At 39.3% G+C, this 11,113-nt stretch overlaps 1 protein-coding gene across 1 annotated transcript in view; it reads left to right on the forward strand.

Moving 5' to 3' along the window:
• Window positions 1-11,113, forward strand: part of MAGT1 (magnesium transporter 1) — a 54,789-nt gene that overhangs the window by 39,452 nt on the left and 4,224 nt on the right. The window contains exons 8-9 of the mRNA XM_012664119.1: window positions 1,398-1,472; window positions 10,178-10,268. Coding sequence (XP_012519573.1) covers window positions 1,398-1,472; window positions 10,178-10,268 — 166 coding nt within the window. The remainder of the gene's footprint in view (window positions 1-1,397; window positions 1,473-10,177; window positions 10,269-11,113) is intronic.

The following is an 11,113-nucleotide window of genomic DNA, read 5'->3' on the forward strand; positions in this document are numbered from 1 at the left end:
ACAAGTCTTAACCATTAGAGAGTACCCAGTAACCAAAGCCTATAGAAATGATCAATTTTTGCATGAACCCAGATATAAAGAACCTCAGTAAGAACAAACTGGAGAAGAGACTTGGCTGAGCAACTAAAAACACGATGAATGGGCATCATCCCTAACAAGAGGCTATTGAAGAGAGAGTGCAAGATGGTAATGAAGGGATGAATACTCAAATTATAGAGCCAATTATAAATTCAGGCCTCATCCGAACACCTATTTTTCCCTTTCTCCTTAATTATAACCACACGTGGTAGCATACAATGTGCACGTGTGTATGCATAATTAATTGGGTAATTTTTTACCCTTATTAGTATTCACTAAACTGCAGGGTGAATCTTTTCTACTAGAACACATTCTATTTGCTTTAAAACACAATTTTGCTTATTTTAATATTCAACCATGCCATATGTTATCTATTTGCACGGGTAGTTCCATTTTGTATTTATGTAGCTCCTATTATTAAGCTGAACAAAAGTGAGGTCATAGCACATGTAAAATTTTCCTTTTTACTAGAATAGGATAAAATTAGGCAGCTTAGTTGTACTTTGTGTTTTAAAGGTTAATTGTTGACATCCTGGTAAAATTTTTGAAATGTTATTAATATTTTTCAAAGAAGTAGTTACTAGTCTCTCTAAAATGGTGCATATTTCAAGTGTGTTCTTTGAGGGAGTGAAAGATTATTCGAAATGGCTACTTAATATTTTTAAATGTGTATGGGGTCGAGCTAATTGCTGAATATCCAGGCAGGTTATTTCAAAGTTTAATTTTTTTTTTTTTTGGAAACAAAATTTCTCTGTTGCCCAGCCTGGAGTATAGTGGGGTGACCCTAGCTCACTGCAGCCTCCAACTCCTGAGCTCAAGTGCTCCTCTTACCTCAAGCTCCCAAGTAGCTGGGACTACAGGCATCTGTCACCATGCCCAGCTAATTTTTTAGTTATTTCTTTGTAGAGACAGGGTCTTGCTATGTTGCCCAGGCTGGTCTTGAACTCCAGGCCTCAAGCAGTCCTCCTGCCTTGGCCTTCCAACGGGCTGAGATTACAGGCATGAGCCACTGTGCCCTGCCTCAAAGTACAATTTCAGGATAGCTCATATTTTGTCTGTAAATTACAGTGGGACATTTGCTAAAAAATATCAGTTTTTCTTTGTACAAATGAAGTAGTTTTCTAACCTTAATTTTTTTAATTATACCTTCATAGTAAATAATTGTCATGCTGTATAGATATAAGATTTCTTAGTTAATATTTTATAATACAGTTGAAGATTTATATATTCATTTTAATTTTCTTCATGAGAAACTAGGAATAGTAAAATGGTATGTCTTTTGTGTCTGTGTGAATTTCTCCTTAACCAATTTTTCTCAGATGGTGGAGTTACCTTAGGGATGGTACTTTTATGTGAAGCTGCTACCTCTGACATGGATATTGGAAAACGAAAGAGTAAGTTATATCGTATGCCAAAATGTAACAGTTCTGCCTTTAATACAAAAAAGAATGATCTCTTAATCACGTTTCTCCTTTGTTATAGACTAAGTATGTTATTTCACTCCTTTACTATTATAGAAGTAATGTATGCTCATTATAGAAAATGTAGAAAAAACAGGAATATGAAACATTTGGGCAAAGATTTACCCATTATTCTACCACAGAAAGACTAATAATTTTAATATTTGAATATATTTCTTTCCATTTGTAAAAACATTTTTAAAACCGTATGTAAAAATTTTTTAAAAAGATGATCCAAGTGATAGGTAAATAAAATAAAATTTTAAAAAACTGTATAAAATTTTGAATCTTCATACCCTCCTTTTTAACTGTAGTTAAATAATATTTTTCTATACATCATTTTAAATGTATATCCTATATTCTAATTTAGCCATTCTGATTTTATTAAATCTGTAGGTTTTTTCTAACTTTCATTATAATAAATACTTCTTTAGTGACTATCATGATACATTAAACTTCATCTTCTTTTTGTATTATTTTCTTAAGGTAGATTCCTGGAAGTAGAATAACTGTTGTGGTCCTATGTCTGCATATTTTCAGTTCTCTTGATGTTTTAAATTAATCATGCCAAATTCTTTACACAAAAGTTATAATACTAGTGGTATTTAAGAAAGCTTATTTCACTGTAACCTTATCAACATTAGATACTCTCATTTCAAGTATTAGGTTATTAAGTGTGAAATGTCCAATTTCCTTAAATACTAAGTTTCACAGTTAATATCTGTGACATTTCACTTTGGCACTCTTGTTTTATTTTTAGTGTGAAGGTACATCCTCATTCTTTCAAATGCACATTTTGACTTGTGATTATCTTTCAGATTTTTTAAAACAATTTTTGTACAACCATAGATAAGTCAAAAATCTGTATTATTTTCAAACGTGAGTTCCATCATAAAACCAATACAACATAGACAGCTCAAAATATCAACAAAGTGTTTGGAAAGGATGTGGCTAATGAGCATACAGTACATAGATGGTTTAAAAAGTTCCATTCTAATAATTTTAATCTTAAAAATGAGCCACGTGGACCATCTGAGACCAAGGTGCATAATGATAAACTAAAAACTGTAGTGGAAGTGAATTCATTTCAACCTATACATAAACTAACAACAAAGTTTGAAGTTATTATTTCAACAATATTAGACCATTTAAAACAAATCAACAAGGTAAAGAAGCTGGATAGACGCGTACTACATAAATTAAACGTCAAAAGAAAACTCATCTTGAAGCTTGCCTTTCATTGGTGTCATAACATAAAGGCAAACCACTTCTACACAATATTGTAATGTGTGATTAAAAAAATAGATTCTTTTTGACAGAAGCATTTGACACAATGACTGGATAAAAATGAAGCGCCAAAACAGTCCCAAACTGAATATTCATCAAAAAAACTAATGGGACCCCAAAAAAATGGCAGAATAAAGGTGACTTCCTGGCTCCCTGCTCCCAGAGAAAGAAGTGAAGAACTCGGTCTGCTACGCACGAGTGGATCGCTCCCCTGCAAGAACAGCATTGTGAAACTGCAGAGAAACAGCATGGGACACACAACACAGGGGGGACAAAAGGTGAATGGGAGATAGGATCACGAAGTCTGGAGAGTGTGAGAGAAATAATAGAGAATAGAGCATGGAACGGCTGCGCCCGCCTGGCCAGCAAATGCAGTGTGACCTGACCCACAGGAGAACATCTTGCTTCCCCACAGACCTCCACACCCACTCAGAGAGGGACCTGCCTGAAGTCGGGGCAAAATCGCGGCAGGAGACGTTTGGCTCTGTGGAGAGGAGACAATAGCGGGAGGCATCTCGAGCTCCCCGGAGCTCTGTGCTAGAACTGCACTGGATGGGGGAGGGACTGGTCTGAGCTACCGCTCAAGGGAGTTAGGAGACAGGCACCTCGCCTCTGGCGGTCAGCAGGACTAGAACGGAGGTGAACACTAAAAAGGGGACTCTATCCTGGAAACCGCTACGGGCGATTAGGCCGGCTCAGGGCGAGTCATAAAGAACAAAACCTCCTACCGGACAGGCACAGATTGCGGGAGGGTGACAAAAAAGAGACAACGGGGCATCCTGATGACTCAGCTCCCCAATCTGGCACCTACCAAGTCCTGAACAGTCGCCCCCAGAGCTAGCGCTCGGTGGGCAGGCGGCCATCATTTTTGGGGTGCACAACACAGATGCTGTGGTGCACTACGGTGTTGGGCAGCATCCTTCCCCCAGCCCGGGGACTCTTGAGACGAGCTCCGTCCTTCCACAACCTATTGCCAACTTGCCGGGCCAATTTTGATGGGTGAATTTTGAATACTTACCCAGTCATGGGAGGCTAACACCTACGGGATTTTGGGGTGCTGTGCAGACTGGGATACCACCCCTTCCCCTAGTGCAGGCATTTTCGTGCCAAGAGTGGTGGGCTCCACCCCTGGAGGCAGGGAAAGACAAGAAAAGCCACTCACCCTTTGCAACTGGCGTGGATCTGTGGGGCCTTGGTGCAGATCAATAGTTGACAGCCCAGTGACTCTGCTTGTCAGACTGGCTTAGGTCACCCAGTAGGATCATTCCTCTGGGGCCTGATCTCTGCGTCGTCGAGTCAGCTGCCAACAGTGGGGTTTGTAGTGAGGGAAGGAAAATCCTGGCCAGAGGCCACAGCAGGTGCACCAAGTAACCCCTCCCACCAGGAGCAGCCTCCCAAGTGTGGTAGAAGAACCCTGAACAACGTATTAGCAGCTCCCCCTAGCGGCAGATCAAACAACCACAGAAGCACACACATCCAGGCTGGTAGGCAGCAGCCGGGATCTGCTTTGCTCCTAAACACCACCTACTGGCTCAGAGACTAAACAGGGCGTGTCATTATCCAAACAAAAACCGAAAGGTACAAAGCAACAGCTGATCCAGATGGGAAGGAATCAGTGGAAGAACTCTGGAAATATGAATTATCAAATGGAAAGCACACTCCCAAAGGGGAACACAGCTCTCTAGCAATGGGCATCAACCAAATTCAGAAAACTAAAATGACAGAATTTCCAACATCGATTTTAAGAAAACTCAATGATGTGCGAGAAAAGATGGTTAACACAAAGAAACCACAAAAAAAATCCAGGACTTGGAAGAAAAATTCACTAAAGAAATTCAAATATTAAAGAAAAATCAAACCGAACTCCTGGAAATGAAGAATTTATTCAAGCAATTACAAAACACAGTGGAAAGACTTAAGAATAGAATAGATCAAACAGAAGAAAGAATCTCAGGGATTGAAGATAACACCTTTCAATTAAATAAGTCAGTCACAGAGATAGAGCAGAGAAATAAGAGAAAAGACCAAAGCCTAAAAGAAATGTGGGATTATGTGAAGAAGCCTAACGTGAGAGTTATGGACATCCCTGAGGGTGAAGAAGAAAATACTCAAGGGCTGCATAAGCTATTTCAGGATATAATAGAGGAAAATTTCCCAGGCCTTGCTAAGAAATCTAGATATCCAAGTACAAGAAGCTCAAAGGACTCCTGGGAGATTCAATGCACACAGGAAGACACCATGACACACAGTGATCAGACTGACCAAAATAACCACCAGAGAGGCCCTCCTATGAGCCTTAAGGTGAAAGAAGCAGGTAGCCTACAAAGGAAAACCCATCCGAATAACTCCAGACTTCTCAACTGGAACCTTACAAGCAAGAAGAGACTGAGTCCCCATTCTCGCTCTTCTCAAACAGAATAATGCCCAGCCTAGAATCTTGTACCCTGCAAAACTAAGTTTCATATACAAAGGGGAAATAAAGAACTTCTCAGATAAGCAAAGACTGAGGGAATTCACCAAGACAAGACCTGGCCTCCAGGAAGTACTCAAAACAGAATTACACAAGGATCAGCACAATAAACATGAATGTAAAATCACCCAAAAGCTAAAGGTTAAAGGCCAGATCCACAGTGGCTCAAGAGACTTGTTGCTGTAATTCCCTTTGGGGTCTTTTTCATAAATTCTTTGCCTAGGCCAATGTCTATAAGAGTTTTTCCCAAATTTTATCCTAGAATTCTTATAGCTTCATGCCTTAGGTTCAAGTGTGTTATCCACCGTAAGTTGATTTTTTACATCTACCCAAAAGAACAAAAGACATTCTATAAGAAAGACATCTTCACTAGAATGTTTATAGCAGCACAATTCACAATTGCAAAAGTGTGGAAACAACCCAAGTGCCCATCAGTACATGAGTGGATTAATAAAATGAGATATATGTATACCGTGGAGTTCTACTCAGCCACAAAAAACAATGGTGATCTAGCACCTCTTGTATTATCCTGGATAGAGCTGGAACCCATTCTACTAAGTGAAGTATCACAAGAATTGAAAAACAAGCACCACATGTACTCACCATCAAATTGGTTTTAACTGATCAACACTTAAGTGTACATATAGTAGTAACATTCATCGCGTGTTGGGCAGATGGGAGGGGGGAGGGGGATGGGTATATACACACCTAATGGGTGTGGTGCACACCATCTGGGGGATGGACATGCTTGAAGCTCTGACTTGGGTGGGGCAAGGGCAACATACGTAACCTAAACATTTCTACCCCTATAATATGCTGAAATAAAAAAGAAAAAAAAAAGCTAATGGCATCTGGTGTTCCAGTGCTGGTGTTATCCACTATAGCTTCATGAAACCTGGTTGATCAATTACAGCTGATGTCTATTGCAGCTAATTGGATGAAATGATGAGGATACTTGCAATTAAGCAGCTGAGATTGGTCAACAGAGACAGGCCAATCCTCTTAAAAGACCACATGTCACAAAATACAACGCTACTCAAACTACAGAGGCTGGACTTGGAAACTCTCTGTCATCCACTGTATTCACCAGACCTTACACCAACTGATTACCACTTCTTCCATGCTTTGGATCACTTCTTGCAAGGAAAAATATTCAATTCTCAACAAGCTGCAGAAAACGCTTTTCACAATTTCATTGCCACTGCCTCTCCAGACTTCTTTGCTGCTGGCATAAGCAAGCTACTATTAAGATGGCAAAACTGTGTCAATAGTTTAGATGCATATATTGATTAATTCTCCTGGTTCTTGTTTGAGATATAATAAACTAAACTTTTGATTTGACATCAGACATTTCATTTTTAATGACCATATAAACACACATATACATATAGGTATTTGCTAATCAGAGAAGGGAGAAATGTTATATTATTTTGTACTTCTTTTTATTATTATAAGGTTGAATATTTTCCTAAATGTTTGTTAGTCACTTGTGTTTATGTTTTCCCTTCTGTAAATTGTCTTTTTTATCTTTTGTCATTTATCTTACAGTCTTAGTTCTTTTCTTATTGGTTTGCAAGGACTTTTTATAAGTCAGGCTTTTCCTTTTATGGTTAAAAATTTCAATGTCCGCCAGGCGCGGTGGCTCACGCCTGTAATCCTAGCACTCTGAGAGGCCGAGGCGGGAGGATCGCTTGAACTCAGGAGTTTGAGACCTGCCTGAGCAAGAGCAAGACCCCATCCCTACTAAAAATAGAAAAAATTAGCCAGATGTGGCAGCATGCACCTGTATTCCCAGCTATTTGGGAGGCTGAGGCAGGAGGATCGCTTGAGCCCAGGAATTTGAGGCTGCTGTGAGCGAGGCTGACACCACCATTGTCTAGCCCGGGCAACAGATCAAGACTCTGTGCCAAAAAAGTAAAAAATAAAAACAATTTCAATGTCATCAAAATTAACCCACCTAAATAAAGTCTAATATTTACTTTATCTTCTAGAAAAAGATGAAGACCCTGGATTTCAATTTTGAGAAATACTTACTTTGCTGAATTAAAATGAATTTTTATGTATTAGAATAAAACAACTAATACATCCATTTTGTTTATCCAATCAATATATATCCTTCCACTGCCTGACTTTTAAAAATTGCCCATTTAAATTTTCAATATTGGGAAAAGGCCATCTAAGTGCACTGCTGGCATGAATTTAAATTATAAAACATTTTGGTGACATATATTAAAACAGTCACAATTTGATCTACTTCTTAGTGTCTAACCTAATGAAATGATCACAAATAATAACAACAACAATAATAATAAACATTTCTATACCATGTACCAGGAACTGCTCTAAGCACTTTTAGATATGTGAAAAAGAACAGTATCCAAACATATCCAGAGTGATGCTGTACATATTTGTATGTGTACATTTTCTTAGGGAAAAAATTGACTAACTTTTCTGCACATGTTTCTAACATTTACAGTGTAGCCCCTAATCATATTGTCAGGAAATTAGAAAAGGAAAAAGAATTGTTCCCTAACTATAACAAAAGTAAAAGTTATTTTTAATATCACTCACTAAGTGTATTTCTCTAGAGCTCCCATTGCTACAGTACACATGCTTTCCCACATCCCCGTCTCTGTTTTTTTTCTGTTTTTTGTTTGTTTGTTTGTTTGGAGATGGGGTCTCACCCTGTCACCCAGGTTGGAGTTCAGTGGCACATTCACAGCTCACTGCAGCCTTGAACTCCTGGGCTCAAGCAGTCCTCCTACCTGAGCTTCTCAATTAGCTGGGACCACAGGTGCCTGCCACCACGCCTACCTAATTTTTTTTTTTTTTTTTTTGAGACAGAGTCTCGCTCTGTAGTCCTGGGCAGAGTGCAGTGGCAGGATCATAGGTCACTGAAACCTCAAACTCCTGGGCTCAAGCATCCCCCTGCCTCAGCCTCCTGAGTAGCTGGGACTATAGGCAAGAGTCACCATGCCTGGTTAATGTTTTTCTTTTTCTTTTCTTTCTTTAGAGACAGGGTCTCATTGTATTGTCCAGGCTGGTATTAAACTTCTGGGCTCAAGTGATCATCCCCCCTCAGCCTCCCAAAGTGCTGGGATTACAGGTGTGACACCACACCCAGCCTGGTTTTCCTAAGAAAATCACTCAAGTCAATGTCTTCAGGTGTTTCCTCTTGGGGCTGGTTGGGTTTTCCAGAGACTTCTATTCTCCTACATGGATGATAAAGACTGAGACTCCAGGGTTTGGGAAGACAAGTGTGGGAAGATAGCAGGGGTCCCTGCATTCAGCATGCATATGTGCATTTAGTGACCCTGTTTGCTCTGGTATCTTTGCCTCCAAGCCATGCTTGGTATTCTAGTCTGGAGACCCTCTGTTTTAGCTCTTCACAAAGTTACCCTGTAGTCTGCACACTTGGGGAAGAAGACCTAGGGGTCTGAAAATTTCTTAAACAGCTTTTAAGCCATCCTATTTCTTTTATTTTACACTCTTTCACCCTCACTTCAGAGAAACCTAGTGCTGCCACTCGCAGAACTTACTGAAGATTCAATTTTTTTCTATTTTTGGTAGAAACAGTGTCTCGCTCTTGCTCAGGCTGGTCTCGAACTCCTGAGCTCGAGTGATCCTTCCATCTTGACCTCCCAGAGAGCTAGGATTACAGGCGTGAGTCACTGTGCCCAGCCCCAGCTAAATTTTTTTCTTTTTTCTTTTTTTGCTTTTGGTAGAACCAGGGTCTCGCTATGTTGCCCTGGCTGATCTGGAACTCCCATTGTTAAGCCATCCTCCTGCCTTGGCCTCCCAGAGTATTACAGGCATGAGACACCAAGGGCCTGGCCCCGTCTCTGTATTTCTTAGCCAATATTAGTCTGGGGACTCAAAGAGCCTCAAGTCATGGGAATCTGTACTTGAGTATTATGGGGTCAGTATCTATAGTTCAGATCAATAACTGCTATGCTAATCCAGAGCATGTGAGATTAGTGGAGAGAGCTGTGAATTTAGAGCTAGGAATCAGATTTTTTTTTTTAATTTAGAGCTAGGAATCAGATTTGAATAATGAGGAATCCATGTTGAATGAGTTCTTCATACAAGGCTATGTAGTTACCTGTGCATGAAGTACTTTCAAGTGTGGCTATTACAATGATGTTATCAGATGTCTAAGTCAGTATTTATCAATAATACAATCAGGCCACTTTTAAGGGTTTAAATGTTTAATAAACAAGTAAGTGATTTTTTTGTCAGTAGGAAGACAGTGTTTCTAACACTGAATTCTTGAGTGTGATGGCTTTAAAGGAATTCGTTATGTCATACAGTTGAATGCATAAATATGTAAATGAAGTCATTGTATTATAATAGAGCAAATTAAAGAGGAAGGCAGATTCCTGAAGATTAAAAAATGGGGATGTTGGAAAGTTGAGATTTATTAGTAATTTATAGCCCTTCCTTTTCACTCTTTGTTGTTGTTGCTTTTTTTTGAGACAGAGTCTCACTGTGTTGCCCAGGCTAGAGTGCCATGGCGTCAGCCTAGCTCACAGCAACCTCAAACTCCTGGGCTCAAGCGATCCTCCTGCCTCAGCTTCCCGAGTAGCTGGGATGACAGGCACGCGCCACCATGCCTGGCTAGTTTTTTGTATATATTTTTAGTTGTCCAGATCATTTCTTTCTATTTTTAGTAGAGACGGGGGTCTCGCTCTTGCTCAGGCTGGTCTCGAACTCCTGACCTCGAGCGGTCCTCCCGCCTCAGCCTCCCAGAGTGCTAGGATTACAGGCGTAAGCCACCGTGCCCGGCCCCTTTTCACTCTTTGGAAGTGTAGACTAAGATTTATGCCCTAGTTATTTATTATACCTAACATACTCATTTTACTCTCCTTTTGTTTTTCTGCAGTAATGTGTGTGGCTGGTATTGGCCTTGTTGTATTATTCTTCAGTTGGATGCTCTCTATATTCAGATCTAAATATCATGGATATCCATACAGGTATGATTCTTATTTTTGATTTAAATAGTGATTACCTATACTTGTGATGATTAGAGTTGATGTTGCTTTATAATATTTTTCCTTTTTTTTTTTTGCCTTGCTTTAAAACTATTCTAGCTTCTAAAGGAAAGAGATAGGCTTTAATTTAGATATGTTGCATATAAAAATTAATTTAAGATAATTATGGTATAATGGTTAATATTAGTGTGTGATTTCTCAGGAACATCTTTCAGGGTTATTCTGACATCACATAATTTAATCTATAAATCTATAATAACACATAAATGATAGAACATTTTATACCATATCTATTTACACAGTTCCTTGTCTGTATACTATACATTGTCTTGAGGAAGAAATGATTTTTAAATATTTTTTAAAACCTCTCACCTCTACTTTTGAAGGCTGTTTAGATGGCATCAACAGAATATTTGATTAGAATCCCATTTGTAGACAGTGTAAGGAGTGTTTAAGAAGGTCTTAATCAACTTGAAATGTTCATAGAGATCCCTAAGGCTCAGGAAGGAAATTGTTCTCTTGGTTATAGGTTCTTGATTTTATTCTGTTAATAGCCAAGAGAAATGTACCTACATGATGGAGAATGTTCCAAGTTGGTTTTATAATCTGAATGTCAGTTAATATAATTCCTTTTTGTTTTGTTTTTTTTTTTTGTTGTTTTTTATTTCAGCATATTATGGGGGTACAGATGTTTAGGTTACATATGTTGCCCTTGCCCTCCCCCCTCCCCCCCTAGGTCTGAGTTTCAAATATGTCCATCCCTCAGGTGGTGCGCATTGCACTCTTTGTGTATGCAAATACCCGTCCCCTCCTCCCTCCTCCCCCCC

The sequence above is a fragment of the Propithecus coquereli genome, unplaced genomic scaffold (assembly GCF_000956105.1).
Source record: "Propithecus coquereli isolate 6110/MARCELLA unplaced genomic scaffold, Pcoq_1.0 Scaffold86, whole genome shotgun sequence".
NCBI classification, from domain to species: Eukaryota; Metazoa; Chordata; class Mammalia; order Primates; family Indriidae; genus Propithecus; species Propithecus coquereli.